This window comes from Aspergillus versicolor, assembly GCF_001890125.1.
Source record: "Aspergillus versicolor CBS 583.65 unplaced genomic scaffold ASPVEscaffold_16, whole genome shotgun sequence".
NCBI classification, from domain to species: Eukaryota; Fungi; Ascomycota; class Eurotiomycetes; order Eurotiales; family Aspergillaceae; genus Aspergillus; species Aspergillus versicolor.
The window spans coordinates 301,055-323,152 of NW_024467539.1; the positions used below are offsets into that span (position 1 = coordinate 301,055).

The following is a 22,098-nucleotide window of genomic DNA, read 5'->3' on the forward strand; positions in this document are numbered from 1 at the left end:
ATGGGATACAGATAAATAAATGGATAGATGGGATGGCGCAACATAAATGGGACATCGGCCAGATTTCCAGTCATACGACACAAACGAAACACACGTCATGTCGAAAGTAGGTTTTTCTTTTATTTTTCTTTTATTTTTTTATTATTTTTGTGTTGACTGGCTCTGACTTTGATAGTTCTCTCTCCAAGGTCGAACAGCGCTGGTTACAGGAGGCGGACGGGGCTGCGGACTCGCCTTCGCACGCGGACTCGCAGAAGCAGGAGCTGATGTCGCGGTCTTCGATGTCATCGAGCCCCATGCCGAATTCCACGCCATCGAGAAGGAGTGTAAAGTGCGGACGGCCTACTACAAGTACACACCATGAATCCCCACTCTACATTCATCACTAACAAACACGGAAGAGTCGACGTCTCCTCCCCCGAATCCCTAGAAGCAGGATTCAGCAAGTTCCAAGCCGACTTCGGCAATAAACTCGACATCTGCGTGCCCTGCGCTGGGATCAATCGCCACCATACCTTCCTGGACTTTACGTACGAAGAGCACCACAATCTGCTGGCTGTTAATGTGCTAGGACTGTACTTTACCGCACAGCACGCAGCAAAGCAGATGATCGCCAACGGCACAAAGCACGGGAGTATCATTCTGGTAGCAAGCATGGCCAGCCATGTTGCAGTGCGCAGCCAGCTGTGTTCTGCGTATTGTGGCTCGAAGGGAGCGGTGCGGGCGATGTGTCCTGCCATTGCCAAAGATCTGACTGAATATGTACGTTTCACTCTCACTGAGTATATTTCTGTCTCTCAGGGGTATATTAATATAACGTAGGGCATCCGGGTCAACACGATCAGCCCCGGGTATGTTCGGACGGAGATGACGGCGGCGTTCTCACATCTGCTTGAGGGCTGGAAGACGGAGACAATCAACGGGCGCATTGCGGAGCCGGAGGATATCATGGGGGCGTGTGTGTTTCTGGCGAGCGATGCCAGCTCGTATATGACGGGGCAGGATGTTGTTGTTGATGGGGGGGTGACTAGGATTTCGTAGTCATATCAATATATTCATGACATTTGGGTATTGTCCGGTTCTGTAGATTATGCAGCAGTTAGTCAATAAAGCATCGGAATGCGAAATCACGAAACTCCCACCATATCAATCGTGCATTAGCTGCGCCAGAGGTGGGGGTTCGGAATTCCCACCGCGACTCCCACTGTTGGCTCAATTCCCGACTCTGCCATCGCATGATTCGCATCTATAACAGCATGAAGCGCTCAGCATCTGAAGCCAATCTCTCTATTCATCCAGAGACTGCCATGGCTCCCAGCGCAGACCACGACCAGGGCTTCTCCGACGCCGTCCCAGGCGCCCACGCGACCGTTGCCATTGCCGGCGCTGGGCCGGCGGGCCTTATGCTTGCGTATGTTCTTATCATATCTATCCCTTGTGACTATAATATTAATGATGCAGAGTCAATCTCGTCCGCCTCGGCATTTCAACGCTCATCCTCGACGACCGGCCTGAGAAGACGACCACCGGCAAAGCAGACGGCATCCAGCCCAAGACAATCGAGACGCTGCGCCAGCTGCGCCTCGCCGATACACTTCTCCGGAATGGCGCGCGCGTATACGACATTTCCTTCTGGGTATGAAGTCTTCCTTCCAGTTTCCCCCCAGCCCAATCCAGTGGTTAATACAGTCTAGGACTCAACACCATCCCACTCCCTCAGCCGCAAGGGCCGCCAGATCCACTACCCAGATCACCTCGTCGGCGCCTCAGATCCATACATTCTGCTCGCGCACCAAGGCATGCTCGAGGACGTGCTGATCGACGACCTGGCAAGCCGGGGTGTGACCGTGCAGCGGAATAGCCCGTTTGTGTCGTGCTCGCGCGATCCCGCGGGCAAGCTGGACGTTCTCTACGAGGACCGCAGCACAGGCGAGAAACGGGCCGTCAAGGCGGACTTTCTTGTTGGGTGTGATGGGGCGAGGTCGAAGGTTCGGGAGTTTATTCCTGATGCGCAGCTGGAGGGGGAGATGACGAATGCTTCTTGGGGGGTTTTGGATGGTATTCCCTTCAATAGCCTCTCTGATGATAATGGGCTGATTGTTTAGGGGTGATTGAAACGGACTTCCCTGATCTGTGGAGTAAAGTAGCTGTGCGCTCGCACACTGTTGGATCGATCCTGTGGATTCCCCGCGAACGAAACATGACCAGGTTATACGTCGAATTGAGCGCTACAGCTGGCGAACGGGTCGACAAGGCAAAGGCCACGCCGGAGTATGTCATGGCGCGGGCAAGAGAAGCCATGCACCCGTTTAGTCTGGAGTGGAAGTCAATCGGTACACCCTTCTATCTATATCTCACCTCTACCGTTATAGTAGATTGAACTGACGAGACAGAATGGTTCGGAAACTACGTCGTCGGCCAGCGCGTCGCCAGACACTTCTCCGACCCGGAGCACCAGATCTTCATCGCCGGTGATGTACGTCCCTATTCTATACAGTATACTGGGAAGCTAATTCAACAGGCCGGGCACTGCCACAGCGCCCTCGCCGCACAAGGCGCAAACACAAGCATGCACGACTCGTTCAACCTCGCGTGGAAACTGAATCTCGTCTCGCGGGGTCTCGCAGCCCGCTCTTTGCTGGGGACATACGAGGCCGAGCGGCGCAAGATCGCCAATGACTTGATTGCCTTTGACGCGGGACATTGTGCGGCGTTCGAGGCGGGCGAGGCGGCCTTGACCAAGAACTTTAATGACAATATCCGGTTTATTTCGGGCGTTGGGGCGGAGTATGCAGAGGGACCGCTTACCACGGTGTCGCCGTCTGCTGCTGTGAATGGACTCCGGCCTGGGGCGTTGATGATCCCGTCGAAAGTGACGCGGTATATCGATGCGAATCCGGTCGATATCCAGCTCGATATCCCGATCTTGGGCCAGTTCAGGCTATATTTCATGATTCCCGATGTCCAAGCTGCAAAGGGGCTCTTAGATTCTGTTTGCGGTATCTTAGACTCGAAGTCTCGTCTATCAACTGCATCAAGTGCAGCGCGGTCCTCATATGAGGGTCGCTCCCGCGGTGACGCAGCCAGCGATGCTTTCCTTTGTTTCGATAGGTACACGGCTGTCTCGGATATCCTGACCCTGGCGCTCGTGAGCGGGTCGAAGAGGGATGTGTTCGAGCTGGCTGATCTGCCCCCTGCGCTGCAGCGGAGTCGGTGGTCGGTGTACCTTGATGATGTGGACGGGTGTATTGAGAAGTGGGTTGGGATGTCAAGACCTGCGACGGTCATTGTACGGCCAGATGGGTATATTGGGGCTGTACAGAATTGGGATGTGAGCCAGGGGGTTGAGGCTGCGCGGTGGGTGGATGAGTATTTCAGCTTTTTGGCTTAGACAGTGATACTTCAGTGGTATACTTTAACAGAATAACTAAGACTATGCCTGCAAGACCAGCTCTCCTCCGATACACCGATTGCATATAAACAGGCTTGTAGGATCAACTCGCCGTTTAATATCGAGCAGTCTCTCATACTTATCCCCCCAGAACACCCTCTCCCAGTTCGGCTCATACCTATATCGTCAGCTCAGAATCAAACAATAGAGTGTACTTACGGATTGGCTTCATTTATGTATGTCCCATCGTCAGATCCAACAATCTTTGAGAAACCCTCGCTCAAATGCACTGCATGAAGTCTCTTCTTGTGCTTCTCAGCCTGGGTGGCATTATCGGCCCAGTCAACAGAGATACTCAGCAAGGCGTGGCTCTTCTTCCAGATATCATGCACCGCCGTATTATCCCGTTCGTCGTCGTTCACTTTGCCAACTGCGCAGGTCAGCATGGCAACATTAGCATGTTGAAGGGACGTACTAAAATTGAACCCCCCTCCTCCATTCTTCACGAGGAACCTCGCCAGATCATCCGCCTTCTCCTGGAGAACATCTGCCGTCAATAGCCTTGAGGTATCCTGGACATTCGTCCCAATATGCGGATCCGTCAGTATCGTCTGTCGATACCCATTCCAGTCTGACGGATACGCCCCAACCATACCCTTTACACCCGGGAGGGTAGATAGATTAAAGAACCCCGCGAATGTCTCATTGAACGCTGCAACAGTGCTGTTCGGCTTCATGAAGAACCCGCCAAATCCCCCGCTGAGATCGGCGTACCCTATGTATCCGGCGTCTGTGACGTCTGGGAGCAGTTTCAGCGATTCGGCCACGAGGTTGGTGAGACTGGCGTTGCTGGAGGCGTTTAGCTTGACGAAACCCATGATAAGATTCTCGGGGACGGGGTGTGTTTTGTAGGTAACCGATGTAACGACCTGATCTGTCAGACTGATGGCACCTAGCATTGTTATAGTTGACATACCCCCCAGGAACTGCCACCACCTCCGCGAACAGCCCAGAAATACTCCGGGTCTGTATACCGATTCAGAACGAGGTGCTCACCGTCCGCAGAGACGATGCTCATTTCCAATAAATCTGCCCGGTTAGCCAGGGAAACATAATATAGTGTGAGTACTGACTATCAGCGGCAAGTCCATGATAATGCGCAAACGGCGAGTGTCCTCCGCCGAGTAGATATCCCCCTGCTGCACCGACTGAGCGTGCTGAGCCTCCTACCACAATAACTCCTTTCTCAGATGCAGCCTCATATACATCTATCCAGTTAGCTAATGCAATCCTGTTAAGGATGGTACCCACCAGACCACTGCTCTCCAGCCTGCAGCGTTACAGCGGGTATACTGTCAGTATCTGGTGCCCCGAGTGGAACAAACGAATCATGCCACTCAATGCCCTTCATGTTATGCGTCCAGATCGAGAACGCGCCTTTTCCGCTTGACCGGCCGAGACTGTTTTATTAGCGGAACCATGCCAGAGCAGTGGGTGGACGTACTGATCATGCCCAGTATTCTTCGTCACCAGATACAAATCCTTCTCGCTGGCGAATCTGACAGAGGCCTGGATATCCTCTACACTTTCTGCTCGGACGGAGTAGTACGGTACTGTAAAGTTAACAATCTATTGAACTGTTGACTAAGATCAGACGGAGCATACCAATTCCCTGGTCACATTCCGCCTGAATAGGCGTATTAATAAAGCATTCCCCCGTCTCACCCATCTCCCACACCGTCGCTGCATACCCGCCCGTCTGGTTTGAGCGCCAGGCACCGTCGAACCAGTTACTCTTTGCCGTAGCGCACTGGTCTGCGTTGTATCGGGAGCCGTGGCATACCGCAGCGGAGGGGACAGAGCGGATTAGTCTTCCCCCGACTGTAGCGTTGAATTCAGTCCATGTTTGGGCTGTTGGCCAGCAGGCGTCATCGGATGTGCAGCGGCGGCGTGGATGGGGTTGGCCTGCTGCTGCGGAAAGCAGCGTTAATGCCGTGAGTGGTGTTTGGATATGCATAGTACAAGTAGTCGATAATAGAAAGAAATTTTGCTAAATAACGAAAGATGACTGCCGTCATTTTATACTTTGTTCCGACCGCGGATGGCACATCATGGATCGAATACGAGTTACCCGATGCGGTATCTCGTATTAGATACGTCAGTCCAGCACATCTTTATTGGTCTTGGCGCGTTGATCCTCGTGTTTCTGCGTCGGCTGTGTATTTGCGTGGCGACGCAATGGGAGAAGAACTGAGACGCGAGTGTTCTGATTGATGTTATAACTGGGACTCCGGAATGTGCTCTGTTGACATATAAAGCAATAGAAAGACGCGGCCTAATAGGGACCGCTACTGGTTTTTTATGGTCAAACGGTATTTCGATATTCTCTGGTAGGTTATATACTTTCAACCTGCAACTTGAGACGATCGATAGTTGGATTGCGGAACACACACCCCGGTGAAAGCACGCGTGCCACAGGCATCATAGAGCAAACGAAGCCGCATTCTCCGCCGTCTACACACCCAGTAATCCACAATAACAACAGCAGAAAACGTTCCCAGGAAGGGCGAATACCCAGCAAGAAACCAGACGCGCTGCTCTGGACATACCACGACAAACTGAAGAGACTGAGGACGGCACAGACATACGCCGCGGCGGGTATCGATGTACCTTGGAAACGCAAGAGAGGTCATTCGCCAACGAGACGCCATTCGCAGTGATATTGGCCCCGATGGCCGCGAGGGCTCAGCACGCGGCGGCGAAGAGCTGCGCGGCGCGGTTCTCCCGGAGCACGACGAGCTCGAGCGGGTTCCAGGCTTGCTTGCCGTAGATAACTGAGGAGGATGCTATAGGATTATGTTATACTCGCCATGGCCTTGATACACCAGCTCTACTGAGCAGACGTACTGTGTAATATAACTTATTCGAACTATAGCTCTTAGCTTGTACGGCTATAATACTACCAAGCTAATTTAGCAGCAGAGCCCCCTCAAACGTCTTGCCTACTGAACTAGAAAAGTGAACATCATAGTTGTTATAGCTGACTTATAGTCTAGTCCAAGCAAAAATGGTACGAATGTGCCCGACTAACCCTTAGAAGCCCCCAGCTCCGTATAGAATAAACGATTACAAAAATACCGCCGGGAGCTCACCACACCCGATGACACTCCCACTGTCCGATACAAGGGTGACTCGGAGCTTGGTCTTGCTAACAGGCGCAATCGGCGATATAGGGATAGCAGCGTCAAAGACAACGGGATCTCCATTCTTGATAGGACACTGGGTTCCTGCTTTGCAGAGATTGCGCTCGACATTGGGGACGGGCACCGAGGAAGCACCTGGAATTCGGCGTATATGACGGTTATAGTATTAGGTCAACCAGACAAATGTTAAGCGTCCCGACAAATGACCAAGAACCACAAGATTGCCACTGGTAGCCACACATGTCGCACGATATTCTGGTAGAAGCCTAATTAGACATTGCTCATTGCGAGTTATCCATTTCTCGTGGATGAAAATTCGAGTCCCTTGCTGCTCGACAAGCTCGGATGATTGATCGTCCAGGGCAAGTGCATGACGGTCAGTGTGCAAATAGCAGCCATCAGCCGAGAATGATAATTTGCGTACTGCTGCATGGCTGTGCAGGCTGCGGCGTTTAACGCCTGTGTCTGCGTCGCAAAGCTGGATGGTTCCATCATTTGTGCTAGATGCGAATATCTGGTTATCAGGTGAGAAGGCTATTGTAGTAATTGAACCTTTATAACCTGAGTGGCTCCAGTATTCAGTACCTGTAGCTAGATCCCAGAGCTGGATAGTTCCATTATTATAGCCAGAGGCAACTATCTGGCTATTAGATGATATAGATACTGCTGTAATTAGGCCTTTATAACTGTACAGGCGCTGGCGTTTAGCACGCAGGGCTATATTCCAGATCTGGATAATTCCATCGCCTGAGCCAGATATAACTAACTGACTACCAGATGAAAAGGCCAATGCAGTCACTGGGCCTTCATTGCCCTGCAAGCTTTGGTGGCCTAGCATGCTATGTTCAGCGCCCGTGGCTGCATCCCAGAACCGGATAGTTCGATCCCTTGAGCCTGAAGCAATTATCTGGCCATCAGGTGAAACGGCTACCGCGGTGACTGAATCTCTATGAACTAAAAGGCTCTGGTGTTTAGTGCGTGCAGTTCTGTCCCAAAGCCGGATAGCTCCATCACTTGAACCAGATACCAGTTCCCAGCCATCAGGCGAGAAGGCCACTGCAGTGACTGGACTATTATAGGACTGGAGGATCCAGTGTTCAGCGCCTGTGGCTATATCCCAAAGCCGGATTGTTCTATCGCTTGAGCAAGACGCGACTGTCTGACTATCAGGTGAGATAGATACCCCAGTAATCCAATCTTTATGGCCCTGCAAGCACTGGCGTTCCGTGCCTGTTACTGCATTCCAGATCCGGATGGTTCGATCATTCGAGCCAGAAACGACTATCCGGCTATCAGGTAAGAAGGTGATTGCAGTAATTAAACCTTTATGACCATGAAGCTGCTTTGTTCTAGCTCCTGTAGCTTTATTCCAGAGCCAGATAGTTCCATCAGCTAAGCCAGACGCAACTTTCTGGTTATCAGGGGCGAAGGCCACTGCAGTAACTGATCCTTTATAACCTTGCAAGCTCTGGTGCCTAGCACCTGTAGCTATGTCCCAAAGCTGGATAGTTCCATCATGTGAGCCTGATATAATTGTCTGGCTATCAGGTAAGAAGGCTATTGTAATAATTGAACCTTTATAACCTGAGTGGCTCCAGTACTGAGTACCTGTAGCTATATCCCAAAGCTGGATAGTTCCATCACCTGAACCTGATGCAATTATCTGGCCATTAGGTGAGAACATAACTGTATTAACCCAATCTTTATAGCCTTGCAGGTTACGGTGTTCAGCACCAGTAGCTGCATCCCAAAGCCGGATGGTGCCATCCCGTGAGCCGGATGCAATTATCAGGCCATCAGGTGAGAACGCCACGGCGCTGACCCAACCTGCATGGCCTTCTAGCACTTGCATGCATGGATCCCAGGACTCCTGCATTATAGATACACGGTGAAGAAAACCCAAACGCTCTTGCCAATAGAGCTTCTTGATTTCACTTGTTCGAGGGCAAAAAGCAAGAGCGGCGCCATATGTCTGTAAAGGCGACTCCTGAATGATGAAGCCGTAACTGGTTGCAAACCTCTCAAATTCTTTAAGAATAGATTTATGTTCACTATGGCCAGTCGGCTGAACAGGGACAAGGTCTTTCAATTGTTTCCTCCCACGGAATATTCTTTGGATTGTCCTCTTCAGGCTTATCGCCTTTTGGCCGCTCCTCTTCGGGCTTGTCGCGCTTGGGCTGGGTCGCGTGGTATCGTGCTCCTATTTTGAATCAGACAGGAGATTCCATTTCTTGATCTTACGTACCTGACGTTGTTGGACAAACTTTCTGAGGGTTAAGATTCCATGCCGGACCTCACCAATAAGGCTAAGGCTTTCTAGCCAATGAAGGAGATGTTCCTTGAGAAACTTAGATATTTCCTGATCGTCTATTGAATCAGACTTCTCAGCGGGTCCAGAATCTATCTCAAGGAAATGATCCAACCAATATATGCAACAATATCGCAGTTCGAACAGCGGGTCAGGGCTGGGTGGGAAGGCCGCTACCTCAGTAGCTGAAATACCCGGATCACTAAGCTCGTAAATGTTGCGCCGCAGTTTCTGTGAAAGGGTTTGTAGAGACTGTCTGTACATCTCGTGGTGAGTCACTGAGCGTTCCTGCAAGATAGCTGTAGACACGTGTATCTCGTCAAGATGGTCCTTGGCCGATTGGTGGATTAGATAGACATATTTATCTCGGATCGTAAGGAACGAACCACACATAGCCACTACCCTCTCAATATCTGGTATTTTGGGGATCTTGACTATGTGTGTCATTTCTGATAAGTGCAGCGGACGGAAGGAAAGTACAACCATCGACAGAACCTTTAGACAGACTTCCCGGAGTCGACCTTTGAGTTGATCTATCTGCTCCACCATTTGATCATACAGCCTGGGAAGATCTGGTGGAGCAGCTTTCACAGTGTCAAGGACTTCCTCTTCAAGTTGGCATTTGCGAAGTTCTTCAACCACTAGGGCCACCCACAAGAAAGTGCCATCCGATTTTTGAAATAGGTGATCTCGGACTCGTTCCCTGAGTTCTTCATTGTGTTTAAGTACGTCCAAGTATGAGATTTTGTGCCCGATATATGTCTCAATAGCCGATGAAATTTGATTAGCATTGAGTTCAAGGCTGAGCTTATTACCTTTATCATCAAGATTCAAAACCTGTTCGACAATGTATATATTGCGGCTGGACACAATCCATTTGAGATGTGTAGATTGCGCGGACACTGTTCTTGCGATAAGGTTAAGCAAGTCTGATACGCCCACTTTGCACTCATCCAGAGCATCAACAAGCAGGTATATTTTAGCTCCCTGAATATCGTTGATCATATTCTCAAAAACAGCAGCAAAGGCGTGGAAAGCATTCTCATTCCTCTCAAACGGGCTCGTCCCTTCCGGGTCATATCTCCTTCGCAAATGTGAAAGAAGATGTGGTCTCTGGGTCACCAACATGTAAATCAATCCCTTCAGAACGGCAGTGGCGTTGTTTATCCTTTGGTCCATTCCCTGGCACAAAAAGAAAGCCAGCATATCTGATGATTGCTGTATTTCCCGTTGCAGTTCTCGGACGATCCCAATCATAAGCATGGTCTTACCCTTTCCAGCATCTCCCTTGATCCAAAGGAGTTGGCTCCCTGGGTTATTGAACCATCCTTGATATTGGGCATTGTCCAGGATCCATCGAAATGAGTCGTCAAGTAGTCCACCCTTGGTGGCTTCGATGCGTCTTAGGTCATCATCAGGATGGCTAAGGAGTAAATCTTGCAGGCAGCGCTGGTCTTCACTACTATAAACTGCAGGGGAGTTAGCGTGCTTCACGGACAGCCATTATTGAAATGGAGAATTGTCATCTTCTACTAACCATAGTTCGACTGTGGTGCAGCTTTGGGGCTAGGCTCAACAGGCACAATGGATAGTAATGATCTTGCATAGGCAGCCGCGGTCAAGGCTGCATACCCTTGCCATTGTTTCTGTTTATGGGAGTCGCAATAATCACATATCCCCCGGATCACGAGGCTTGGAAGCTCATCCATAAGGCCTGCTGCCTCCATCTCGAAGCAGAGTATGTCATGCTGCTGAGCTAGACGGTCTCGTGTCTCCGAATCCTTCATCACCTGATCCCCAGATGCAATCAAGCCATAGTGGATATATGGTGCCCTTGTATGACGTGGTTGTCGGTTGACTAATTTCCCTCTATCACACTTTTCGCAGTCAGATTGAGTATCGGCATGGCGATAGGAGGAATGAAATAGGAGATCTGTGTCCAGTTCTGGGGGCGAGAATATTTCTCTCATGCTCGGGGTTCGTTCCAATACTTCGTATACTAACTTTGAAACAGTTGCCTCGTCGTTAACCATCGAGTTTGCTTGACTTCGACTCATATGTGTCAAGAGAGCTTGTGGTGGTTTATTTAGGGATCCTGCTTGCTCGAAATGCCCGCCCTGAACTGCCTTTCCATAATCATACTGTATCACCCCACCATGCTTCCCATAGGGCTTGCTGACGACTACATCCCCTAATCGAATGTCATTGTTTTTACTCGGAACACCGCCGCCAATCCCCACCATGAGTCCAAACTGGAGCCGAGGGAAGGTCAAGCGCATCCGAGATACAACAGCCGCTGCAGACACTGTTCCATACACGCCATTTGGTAAGTAGGCAATGACTATATAATGCCCGTGCAGTTCACCAAAATCGTAGGCATTGGGGTCTTTAGACGGTTGAAGCGGGTTGTGGATCTTGTCAAGCATGGCGCGGGCCGCTGCCGCTTCCAGGGGTAAGGCACAGATCCACGCGATCGTGTAATCTTCAGGCGTGAGTGAAGCCATTGTCGGTACAGCACGGAGTCGGAGGAATTCAAGCCAAGGTTGCTCTATATCTCACGACTAGGTATAGAATCCGCGCTTGGACTGGTGGACGAAATCATCAAGCTTGGGAAGAGGGAAATTCAACGTGTCTTGCAAAGATGGCTTGCTTGACCGTCTAATCGTCTCATCGGAAGGATCATACACTGTATGGAGTATCAATGGCCGGGTTTCGAGAATTCTCGCCTATGTCCCAGCCTACAAAAAGGTGTTTGTCCGCGAAAGGTAAGGAGTTGTGGGCCTGGCGCTGGTGAACAGCTCCTGAAGCTCGGAGCTGGATTTACTATTGTCCCACATATTAGGTACTCATGGCAGAAGAATCTCATGTAAGCGCTAGTATAGAGTAGTATACCTAGAATGGAAAGTGCAGGGGCCTTGTAAAGAAGATAGGGCAGGGATCGACCGACTGAAATATCTACTCCGGAGGCAAGGCTGAATACGGAAATCCAGGTTACAGCTATTGAGTTGAATTATGCTTTTATTGACGATGTTGGAGTGAAGTTGACCGTCTAGCCAGAATTACTGTTGATGGGCTTGGAATCAGGTTGATATTGTTCGTTAGATAGCAAATGCCTGTCTTTGTGCTAACTGCTATATCGCGCAGAACTTCCCTGACCAACACCGGGCAGACGGTAATCTAAATATACTCCGCACGACTCTCATCCCATCCAGGCCTCAAATACTGCCCATCAAACTTGACGTCCAACGCCGAAGCAAGCACATAATCCACTTGCACATCGACATCAAGCTTGACCTCCCCATCCCCCTGATTCCAAACCGCAAGTCCAACAACATTGTCGCCAGAATAGTCCCAGATCCCAGGCGGCACTGGGAACGTATTCACCGCACTATTGATATACGGATAGTATCGTCCGTACTGGTACCCATTGACATAAAGATACGCGCGGAATGTACTCTTCTCCGAGGCTTCCTCGTCGAAACTGATCTTCACGCTTAGAGCAACATCGTGGCCCTCGGGTGTATCCAAGGGCAGGATACCCCGGTAGAACTTGGCGCCAGCGCCGCTGAATCCGTCACTCGGTGTGCTGGTCGACCATCCCGAGTCATCGAACCCGGGGAGGTGCCAACCCAGACGCTCTGCGGTGAGGCCGCCTTCATTGTAGTACGTGCGGACGGGGTCGATGGTTGTATTGGATGCGCCGCCAGCTGTGCCAGCCACTTTCCAGGCGCTGAAGCGGCCGGATTTGTTGTCAATGAGAGTGGCATTGATGATTCCGCGGACGTTGAGGGAGCCTGATCCCTGGTCATGGCCTGAGTTGTCTTGCATGACGAGGAGGACATTCTCTCCGGACTTGACGCTCTTGGACGGGAGTTCGAGCTCCTTTGATCCAGACGATGAGTCCAGGTCGCCCAGGAAGGAACCGATAAAGTCGCCATTCAACCAGGCGGACCAGCCGTGTGCAGTGCCCCCTTGGACGTCGAGGTACACGCTTCCGGCGGACCCGCTGAAATATCCACGCCAGAGCTGCACGCCAGCATGAAAGCCATACTCATCGGCATACAGGTATGGCTTTGTGGCCTCGTCGTACTTGCTGACTGTTGTCATATGGTCGGCATTGGCCCATGCAGGACCCGAGTCAGAGTAGTTGGCGAATCGTTCAGGAAGACTATCGTGGACTTTCCAGGCCCGGAAGCTGGGAGGAGACCACTCTGCTGGTCCGTCAATGCTAGCTTTGAGGGTGTTGTATTTTGTCTTGTACGTTCTCAGTGTCCTTCCGTTCCATTTTATAGTGCGGACTCGGCTTTCAGTGAACACCTCGATGTCGGTTGCCTCGCTCGAGTCGCCGAGGAGAGAGAGTGTGTGGTTATCGAAGACCGCCGACCTGACAAGATACGGCCCTTGCACAAAGGCTGCCATTGTTAGTAAGTAGTCTCGGGTAAAGAGGGAATGAGGCTCTACTCACCCACTTGGTTAGCAGGCACTCGAGGGTCGTTTGTCAAGGCAGGGGCCCAGAATCGGTGTGCCGTGTCTCGATCCATGACAACAACCCGGACATCGCCATCGAGCAATATAACTGCCATGCCTTTATGCTCCTTGAAACTGACAATCAGTCCTTTCTGAGACCGGGAAAATCTGACATCGGACTTCCCCCCAGCAATCACTTTACCGGATCTGGCACCCTGGACGAAGAACTCCCCGCCCTCTCCATTCGGAACCCATAAGGCGAGCGTTGGCTGCTCGTCAAAGATCCCATAAGTCAGAACCTCCGCTGTCGAGTAGATCAGGTTCCTACTCCCAAACGGGAAATCCGTGACCAGGATCTTCTGGATATGCCCATTGAGAGCGATGGCCCCGTCGTCCAGAGCCGGCACTGTGAAATTCCCTGCCGAAGTCCGAATGGACAGTCTAAACGCCTGCTCGTCGTTACTCGTAGGATCCGTATGCCGAATCGCATAGAACCCAGCATCAGTATCCGGGTTGCGGAGCTCAATCGTCGTCACAGCCTCATTGTCGCTATACGACGTACTATTACCCACGAGATCCGTCTTCGTCAGATCCCTCGCTGACCTGGTAAACAGCGCCAGACTCTTAATCTCATAATACTTGGCTCCAATCGATCTGTTCTCCGCAATGGCAGCGGAGTAGCCATAGCTGGTCGGCACAAACGGCGCAGCAAGCCATCCCCAGTTCGTCCCGCCGTAGAACATGTAAATCCCCAGGATTGTCACGCTCTGGGCCACATTGTCGCGGTAGTAGAAGTTGACGAAGGAGTCGTCCGTCTTCGCCTCGCACCCGCCCGCAGGCCCGTCCCAGGGATTCATCGCGCCGCCTTGGAACTCGGGCATCATGGATGGTTGTTTGGCTGCTACTTCGTTGAAGTGCGCGGTGTAGTCCATGAGCGTGAACGAGGGGTTCGAGGTGCCACAGTCCTCTGGCATACAAGACCAGCAGGACGGCTTCGTCATCAGCATATTTTATTTTAATAGTGAAGTAGTGTAAAACTCACATAATTATCCAGTCCATAGATATGCACATTCCCGCCCGCCCCGACAGTATCATAGTCCACCGACCAGGATTTATACTTCTGGCCGGGCATATTATGCGTGAGGGGCACTTCGATGCCCTTCGCCTGCATCTGCTCAAACAGCTCCTCCATATACGCAATCGGCACAGGATTCGGCACCTTCTCCTCAACATCCGCCCACTGCTCGGGGAACTCATTTTCGATCTGGAACAGAAGCACCGTGCCATTCCGCGACACCTGGTATGGCGCCGTGATCTCCGCCACGCGGTCCATGTACGGTTTCCACTTCGCCTCCCATGCGGTATCATTATCGCGCAGGGCGCCAAACTCCCCCGTCGTAAGCCACAGTGGCATACCACCGGCATTAAGCTCGGCGTTGATATAAGGGCCCGGCCGGGCATGCACGAACAGCCCCAGCTCCTTCGCAATCTCATAAAGTCTGCCGAGATCGTGAGCGCCAGACTCGAAATCCAGCGACTCGGGATTCGACGCCGGCATGTGGAACCCCCAGTGGTTATAGAAGGACATGGTGTTCATTCCCGAGGCCTTGGTCTTCTCCAGGATGTCGACCCAGAGCTCAGGGACGGGGATGCGGAATGGGTGGAATTCGCCGCCGAAGGAGAAGAGGCGCTCGCCGTTGTAGATGAGGCTGTAGTGGTCCCATTTCACGGTTTTGCCGAGGCCTGTGTCGCGGATGGGCCATTCTGTCTCTGTTGCGAGGGAAAGAGTGTTGAAGGAGAGGAGTAAAGGAGTTAGGGCTATGAACTGGAATCGTGCCATTGTGCTGCGTCCTTGCAACCCTACATACCCTTCTATCTGTCAACGACTTTGCCGCTTTATAGTGTTTAAATGGGGTCGAGAAAGACCAAAGACCCTGATCGACAGCAATTCAACCGATCACCAAGATCGGTTTAATTCAGCGGCCCAATCTTTCCTCCAATTCTTCAATGCCGAGCAGCCGACCCCAGATAATAATACCCCACGTATGCTGGTATGTCTATGCTGGTATGTCTATGCTGGTATGTCTATGCTGGTATGTCCCTAACTACAGATCATCGGGAAGCATGATGCCGAGTTGGAATAGAGCTGTGAAAGTCCACCAACCATATCACCGGCCAATCTTTACGGCCAAAGGCAAACATTGGTATTTTATTGTATAGGATACAGTTGACTCAGATATATGCTAACATATATATCTAAGCATGGGGGTGCTTGGCTTAGGGTACGTTGACACCAAGTGCTCAATGAACATCAAAATAGTACTTGAGCAGCTACTAGTTTCCTCTAGGATATATATTGGCGAGGCATAGCGAATAATCTAACTGTTTTTCCCACTATTTTGTGTAATCCGTGCTCTGGCAAGTGATCCTTAAAGTGGTATCAACTTCAAAGACCAGGTTATATCTATACTCTCTCGTATCAGCACTAAGATAACTATCATGCTACATTCCGTGCAGCAGTAACTGTAGGCAGCGAAGCCAGCGACTGTACCATAAAGAAGGAAAAAAAACAAAAACATACAACAGCTGGGATTCGCATGTGGTCACCCACCATACTACTAACCAGCCGGCGTGTGGCTTAAGTACGGCTGAGCGGACGGGAAGCCCTGTTTTCCACACCCTGTGGTCGTATGTACCAGGAAAACCAGAATACGGGTAGTTATAGGCGATAGACACATTCTTATTGTGGATTACTAACGCGGGGTTGCTCGTAAAGCAACCTGCACCTCTTTAACACCATCAACTCTCTATATCTACATCCACATATCGCATCATGCCCATGCCCGGCGGGTACTTCGAAACATTGCCAGACGCAAGGGTGGCAAAAGCAGAAGAGGTCGCCATCGACGCTATAAAAGAACAGTATGGCGGGGATGTGACTGTTGAGAAGGTTGAAAGACAGGTTGTTGCGGGGACAAATTATCGCATTCACCTAGTAAGCCACCATACTCATTGTGTAGCTCCTGCTAACCGGACAGAGAGCTGGTGATACCAAATATCTGGTTGTTGTTTTCGAGAGCCTGCCAATTAACGAGACCACGTTCACCGTATCCTCTGTTGAGAAGTTACCTGATAGTACAGCTAGATAGAATTGCACCGTTGAATCTAAAGTGTCTAAAATGCCCAAAACGAAACACACAACGCAACACCCACCAGCTCAACCAGAAACATCCATTTCCGCGGCCTCCACCCTTCATCAAACGGCAATCGCTCATCCCTAAACACAGCCTCATAGTATTCCATGGGCACACCCCCTCTTATCCCATTCCCAAAGACACACTGCATAGCCGCAACCTCCAAACACGCACTCGCATGCTGATGCACCCCAAACACCAGTTCTTGATTATCCCTTTTATGTTCAGCATACAGAACCTTGCGATACCGCCCTAGATCCCAGATCCGGAACGCCTTCTTCTCCCGCGGACACGCAAGAAGGCGTTTATACAACCCCTCGTCAAGATCCATATAATCCCCCAGCGCGCGGTCCCGGCGGGTAAGCGAGATATCATGCTCCATCGCATTCGCCCGTCCCACCTGGTCAAGGTTAAACACCGGCTCGCCGTGCTCATTAACCTGGTCCGGGTCGCGGAATCCCATCGCCGCCGTGCCAGGGGGCGGGTTCTTTGCGTCGTCGGTGTGTACTTTGAATGCGATATCGCAGAGCAGTTTCGCTGCGCTGCTGGCTAGACCGATTTCGTCGAGGGCGGACAGGAGAGAGGCTTTTGTGATGTTGCGGCCGGACCGCGCGATGAGGCCGTGGTTTGCTAGGGAGTTTAGCACGGGGCATGGTGCGCGTAGATCGGCGAGACCGCCGCGGTGGTATTCTCTAGACATTAATGGCTGAGATGGGTCTGTCATGGTGTTTAACTTCAGGTCAGAGAGCGTAACTTGGCTTTAGTTTGTAGCTTGCGGTCAGGGTGGTTTGACTTGGTATTGGCAGGTTTAGCAGGTTATGAAAGAACGTCCAGTACCCAGCTGAACAAAGAAAGATTGGAAATTGGAACATAAATATAGGACGAGCTGAACGGACAGAAATTAGATAAATATAGGGCAGCCGAGGCTGGACGCCTATCAGCTCGACCTTGTGGCTGATATGCCCAGCTGACTGCGAGTCCAGCAGGCCCCAATCAGCATGTTTATGGTAAGCCAGCATTCTACGAGTCATCAGCTGTCCAGCTGCGTATTAACTATGGGAGATGTGTAATAACTTCTTGAACTAAGCAACAGTAACGAAGAAGTTCCGCTCTCCCTCCCTCCTCTCAGCCCTGCCCTTCTCCAGCAACTCGTCCCCAACCGCCAGCCTCAGCTTTTCCACTGTCGCCGGACTGTCCAAAACCAGAGGCGCCTTCACCCCTCGTTCTCTTCTAGCAAATCCCAAGGCATCCCTCAGGGCAAACAGGACCGTACTACCCAAGAAAAGCGGCGGCTCCCCAATCCCCTTGCTCGACTGGATACTACGCAGCGTTTTCCACCCGACACCCTGGAGGAAACTCACATTAAACTCCTGCGGGATGTCGCAGAAGCCAGGGATCTTGTAGTTCCCTGGTCCTCTGGTCGCGAGCTGGCCGGATTGCGTCCATAGCGATTCCTCCATAGTAAAGAGCCCCTGGCCCTGGACGAAGGCTCCTTCGATCTGCCCGTAGTCGAGCGCTGGGTTTATCGATCGTCCGACGTCCATTTTGATATCTGTGCGCAGGACCGTGTGGTCGCCGGTCAACAGGTCCAGCTCGACTTCGGTGCATGCAGCGCCCTATAACATTAATACTTGAAGATGTAGTCCTCAACGTAGTGCCCACCTGTGTAAAGTAAAAGTACATCGGCTTGACAGTCTCTGGGTCATAATTCCCCCACTCGTATCCGATTGTTGGCATTTTCCAGAACCCAGCAGCAGAGAGGTTGACACGGTCGCGATATGCCGCCATGGCAATCTTTCCCAGTGATGCATCTGGAAACTTCTCGCGGTATGGCTGCAGACGCTCGTTGATCTGGTCGCAGGCATGCTTAACCGCCATACCATTAAGGTCACTGCCTGAAGATGCAGCCGTGGGCGAGACATTCGCCGTTTGATACGAGGACGTTCCCTCCGTATACACCTGGTCAACAGCGACCCCGAGTTCCTGCGCTGCAATCTGCACCATCTTCGTGTACAGCCCCTGTCCCATCTCCGTGCCCCCATGATGCAGCAAGACCGAGCCGTCTGTATAAACCCGCACAGCCGCACTGGCCTGATTCAGATGCAACGCCGTCGCAAACGAAATCCCAAACTTGGTCGGGATAAGACAGATCCCACGTTTTCGCCAGCGGTGCGCAGCGTTGAACTCCTCGACTGCTTTACGGCGCTCATCGTACTTCGCCTCCTGACGCACCTGCTCCAGGACTATAGGGACGTGCCAGTCCTCGTCGATCGTCTGCAGGAACGGCGTGCGCTGCCCGATGGTATATAGATTCCGCCGTCGGATCTCGTCAACGCTTATACCGACCTTCTCGGCAACAGCATTGATGATGCTCTCGGAGATATACATTGCCTGGGGAGCTCCAAAGCCGCGGAATGCAGTATTACTATGCGTGTTCGTCTTGCACACCCAGCCGCGCAGCCACACATTCGGGATAAAGTAGCAGTTGTCCATATGCGTGAGACACCTGTCCATGACCGCGCTGGACATGTCGACTGAATACCCGGCATTATTATACGCATCTGCATCGAGGGCGACCAGTTTTCCCTCCCGCGTACACCCTACCTTCCACCGACATTGTACCGGGTGTCTCTGGCCGGAGGTCATCATGTCTTCGTCCCGGTTGAGCATGATGCGCACTGGCCGGCGGGTCTTCTTCGCTGCGACGGCGACCATGCATGCTATAGGAACAGAGCGAGACTCTTTGCCGCCGAATGCGCCGCCCATGCGGCGTACTTTGGCGTTGATCTTGTGCCGGGGGACGTCGACGACCTGGCTGACGAAGTCCTGCGTTTCCATTCTAACGCAGTTAGCAGCGAACAATATTAGGGCGATGGACATACGTATTCTGCGTGCTCGACCACACATCCATACTCCCATCCTCAGCATTCGGCACCGCAACGGCCGCATTCGTCTCGAGATAGAAATGCTCCTGCCCACCGACCCTCGTCGTCCCAGACAGCACCACCTCACATTCCTTAAACACACTCTCCATCTCCTCCGGCTTCGCCCCCCTCCTCAACTCCTTCCCATGCTTAAAGAACGACTGCTTCTCAATCGCCTCATCAATCGTAATCACCACCGGCAAATCCTCATACACAACCCTAACCCTCTTCGCCGCAGCCAGCGCAACCTCCAACCTCTCCGCATAAACCATCCCAACAGGCTGTCCATGCGAGCTCACAACCCCCCTCGCAAAAACCGGCTCGTCATGCACAACAGACCCCCACAGGTTCTTCTCCCCAGGCAAGGAACCCTGATCCACATACCCCAGCGCTCCCACTTCAAATACCGGAGCCCAATCCACCTCTACTATCCTCGCATGCGCACGCTCAGACAGCACCAACGCCCCATGTAACTCCCGATGAAGCGGGGGCATATCGTCGACATACTCCGCCTCGCCAGTTGCATGTTTCAGCCCGCTAACGTGCGGGATCTGCTGTCCCACGACGCGCTGGGCGTGAAGGTTCACGTCATCCCTCGTCCCTGTTGAAAACCCGCGGTGTATTTCATCCACCAAGTCCGGATCAAACTCGAGACTTAGTTTCTGCGAGACGTAGTGCCAGAACCGCACGAAGAGGGAGAGGGTCAGTGTTCGTCTGAATGTCGCCATTCCACCTGGGACGTTATAAGGGAGGGCGAATTCGTGGCTTAGCGCCGTTAGGGCTGTTTCTAGGGTTGTAGCTGTCCAGGGGCTGTTTAGCAGTGCTGACGCTGCTTTTGGTGCCAGGACGGTGGTGGGCGCCATGCCGCCGAAGGCGAGTGATATTTCTTGTATTTTATGTTCTGGGCCGTTGGAGAGACGGACGGTGAATGCGGCGGTGACGATTGCGATGTCGTCGTCTTTGCGCTTTGCTTGTTTATATGCGTTTGTGAATTCCAGCGTATTCTTTGACGGCATTGGGATGGAGATGGATGTTATAAGGGAGGATTGTGGGAGGGCTGTTTTTCTGTATCCCTTGAACATTTGGCTCATTGGGATGGAGTCCTCCTTTTCCAATGACTTGGTATGTACTGTTGCGTTCAAGGCGAGCAGGACGGGGTTCATATCTGAGATTGGGGACGCGGTTGCGATATTCCCAGCCAGCGAGGCGGCGTTGCGGATCTGGCGGCCGGCGAAGTAGCGGAGGGTTTTGGCGATTGCTGAGAGTGTTGATGCGTAGCCTGGATTTGTACCTTTGAAGTCAGGGATGCGGCGTAGGCATTCATTCTCGAGGTCTGTAAGAGAGGCTGAGCCCCCGACGTGCAGGGTGTCGTCGCTCCAGGTGATGGATGTAAGCTCAGGGATGTCGCCGACAAAGATACTGATCGGGGGACTGAAGTTCTTGAATCGCACGTCCACTTGCACTTCGCTTGCGCCTGTGACTAGAATCGCATTAGGATATCGAGAAAGAATGTCCAGCGTCTCTTGCACCGTTGTAGGCTTCACCCAGGCCTGGCTTTCGTCTCCGTAAGATACCAGCTGAGGCTGGAACTTGGCCAGGCCAGGAGGATATATCAGCTCCGTAGTCGGGACATACGGGATGAAATCGAACTGTTTTGGAGAAGACGGTGGTGAAGGGACTGTTATATCTGAGCTGGAACATGACCCTCCAGGGGTATCACGACAGCAGCCGCCGGGACGACCACAAGAGCCAGATCCAGACCCAGACCCGGAAGCAGACGCAGAATCAGACCCAGTCATGTCCATCTCCGTCTCATCTAAAGCCGACGGCACAATAGCCGGCGTGACGCCTAGATCCTCACGAAGGAACGTCCTCGCCGCTTGGAAGATGGGTTTATACCCCGTGCACCGACACAGATTCCCATCTAGATGTCCTTTCCCCTCGATATCCTGCTCCGAGAGCTGGAACTGCCCCGTGGCAGGATCGAATGCATTACGGACAATCGCATACAGCGACATGACAATCCCAGGCGTGCAGAATCCACACTGCGACGCGTGCAGCTTTGCGATCCTGTCTTGTAGTGGATGCGGGTTGTCGACGCTGCCCAGCCCTTCCACTGTAATGACATGTTTTCCGGTGACTATTTTATCAGTATTTACAAAGTTAAAAGTATGTAGGAGGCGTACCTCCGATTAAAGGGTAAAGACAGGCATTCACAGCGACATGGCGAATACGGCGGGAGGCATCCCTCGTCTGCAGGACGACAGTGCAAGCACCGCACCCGCCCTCGCCACAGCCCAGCTTTGTGCCCTTGAGACCATCCTGCGAGCGGATGAAATCAAGCAAGGTCCAGCGGGGATGGGGGTTTGCAAGGTAAATGGGAGTCCCATTCAGATAGAACGATAGCGTCTGGGACGCGGAGGAGAGGAAGGTATCCATGATGGCATATTCTAGAACAGATAGACAGAACTCCAACTTCTTGCATTAGTATCACATTAAATAAATACCGCTGAAGGGGTCTGATCTCCTTACCTCACCCGCAGCTACTGACGAGTGACGGCAGTGTAACCCCCACCCTGATATGATCCCACTCCTGCTATGCACGTCCCAA

At 52.0% G+C, this 22,098-nt stretch overlaps 6 protein-coding genes across 6 annotated transcripts, besides 5 other annotated features; 2 read left to right on the plus strand and 4 right to left on the minus strand.

Annotated features, from left to right (window-relative positions):
- Positions 1–57: 57 nt before the first annotated feature.
- ASPVEDRAFT_180044 (uncharacterized protein) lies at positions 58–3,453 on the plus strand. Its single transcript, XM_040808852.1, has 10 exons — positions 58–106; positions 176–351; positions 402–762; positions 823–960; positions 1,173–1,411; positions 1,462–1,636; positions 1,695–2,058; positions 2,106–2,333; positions 2,394–2,476; positions 2,522–3,453. Exons 1-10 carry the CDS (start codon positions 98–100, stop codon positions 3,389–3,391), a joined length of 2,643 nt encoding a protein of 880 aa, XP_040674354.1. The 5' UTR covers positions 58–97; the 3' UTR covers positions 3,392–3,453.
- On the minus strand, positions 3,234–5,429 carry ASPVEDRAFT_47727 (FAD/FMN-containing protein). Its single transcript, XM_040813851.1, has 8 exons — positions 5,057–5,429; positions 4,896–5,004; positions 4,703–4,851; positions 4,525–4,659; positions 4,368–4,480; positions 3,867–4,320; positions 3,611–3,821; positions 3,234–3,569 (listed from the first exon to the last, which is right to left on the minus strand). Exons 1-8 carry the CDS (start codon positions 5,406–5,408, stop codon positions 3,434–3,436), a joined length of 1,659 nt encoding a protein of 552 aa, XP_040674355.1. The 5' UTR covers positions 5,409–5,429; the 3' UTR covers positions 3,234–3,433.
- Positions 5,430–6,379: 950 nt separating this feature from the next.
- On the minus strand, positions 6,380–11,774 carry ASPVEDRAFT_180053 (Pfs, NACHT and WD domain protein). Its single transcript, XM_040808853.1, has 3 exons — positions 10,440–11,774; positions 8,840–10,371; positions 6,380–8,794 (listed from the first exon to the last, which is right to left on the minus strand). The coding sequence occupies exons 1-3, from the start codon at positions 11,404–11,406 to the stop codon at positions 6,761–6,763; spliced, it is 4,533 nt and encodes a 1,510-aa protein (XP_040674356.1). The 5' UTR covers positions 11,407–11,774; the 3' UTR covers positions 6,380–6,760.
- Positions 11,775–12,079: 305 nt separating this feature from the next.
- Positions 12,080–13,314: a sequence feature (Protein overlapping with rRNA (ASPVEDRAFT_66505, OJJ08595.1) was converted to a misc_feature.).
- A 53-nt stretch (positions 13,315–13,367) lies between these two features.
- Positions 13,368–14,361: a sequence feature (Protein overlapping with rRNA (ASPVEDRAFT_66505, OJJ08595.1) was converted to a misc_feature.).
- Positions 14,362–14,411: 50 nt separating this feature from the next.
- Positions 14,412–15,139: a sequence feature (Protein overlapping with rRNA (ASPVEDRAFT_66505, OJJ08595.1) was converted to a misc_feature.).
- A 553-nt stretch (positions 15,140–15,692) lies between these two features.
- Positions 15,693–15,713: a sequence feature (Protein overlapping with rRNA (ASPVEDRAFT_66505, OJJ08595.1) was converted to a misc_feature.).
- A 207-nt stretch (positions 15,714–15,920) lies between these two features.
- Positions 15,921–15,948: a sequence feature (Protein overlapping with rRNA (ASPVEDRAFT_66505, OJJ08595.1) was converted to a misc_feature.).
- Positions 15,949–16,202: 254 nt separating this feature from the next.
- On the plus strand, positions 16,203–16,518 carry ASPVEDRAFT_89808 (uncharacterized protein; the record flags this gene model as incomplete). Its single annotated transcript, XM_040818690.1, has 2 exons — positions 16,203–16,364; positions 16,408–16,518. 2 exons carry the CDS (start codon positions 16,203–16,205, stop codon positions 16,516–16,518), a joined length of 273 nt encoding a protein of 90 aa, XP_040674358.1.
- ASPVEDRAFT_47731 (putative peroxidase) lies at positions 16,285–17,474 on the minus strand. The gene is made up of 2 exons (XM_040813852.1): positions 16,408–17,474; positions 16,285–16,364 (listed from the first exon to the last, which is right to left on the minus strand). The coding sequence occupies exon 1, from the start codon at positions 17,285–17,287 to the stop codon at positions 16,544–16,546; it is 744 nt and encodes a 247-aa protein (XP_040674359.1). The 5' UTR covers positions 17,288–17,474; the 3' UTR covers positions 16,285–16,364; positions 16,408–16,543.
- Positions 17,475–17,645: 171 nt separating this feature from the next.
- ASPVEDRAFT_89810 (uncharacterized protein) lies at positions 17,646–21,926 on the minus strand (the record flags this gene model as incomplete). The annotated part of the gene is made up of 4 exons (XM_040818691.1): positions 17,646–18,179; positions 18,226–19,402; positions 19,446–21,627; positions 21,674–21,926. The coding sequence occupies 4 exons, from the start codon at positions 21,924–21,926 to the stop codon at positions 17,646–17,648; spliced, it is 4,146 nt and encodes a 1,381-aa protein (XP_040674360.1).
- Between the last annotated feature and the right edge of the window lie 172 nt (positions 21,927–22,098).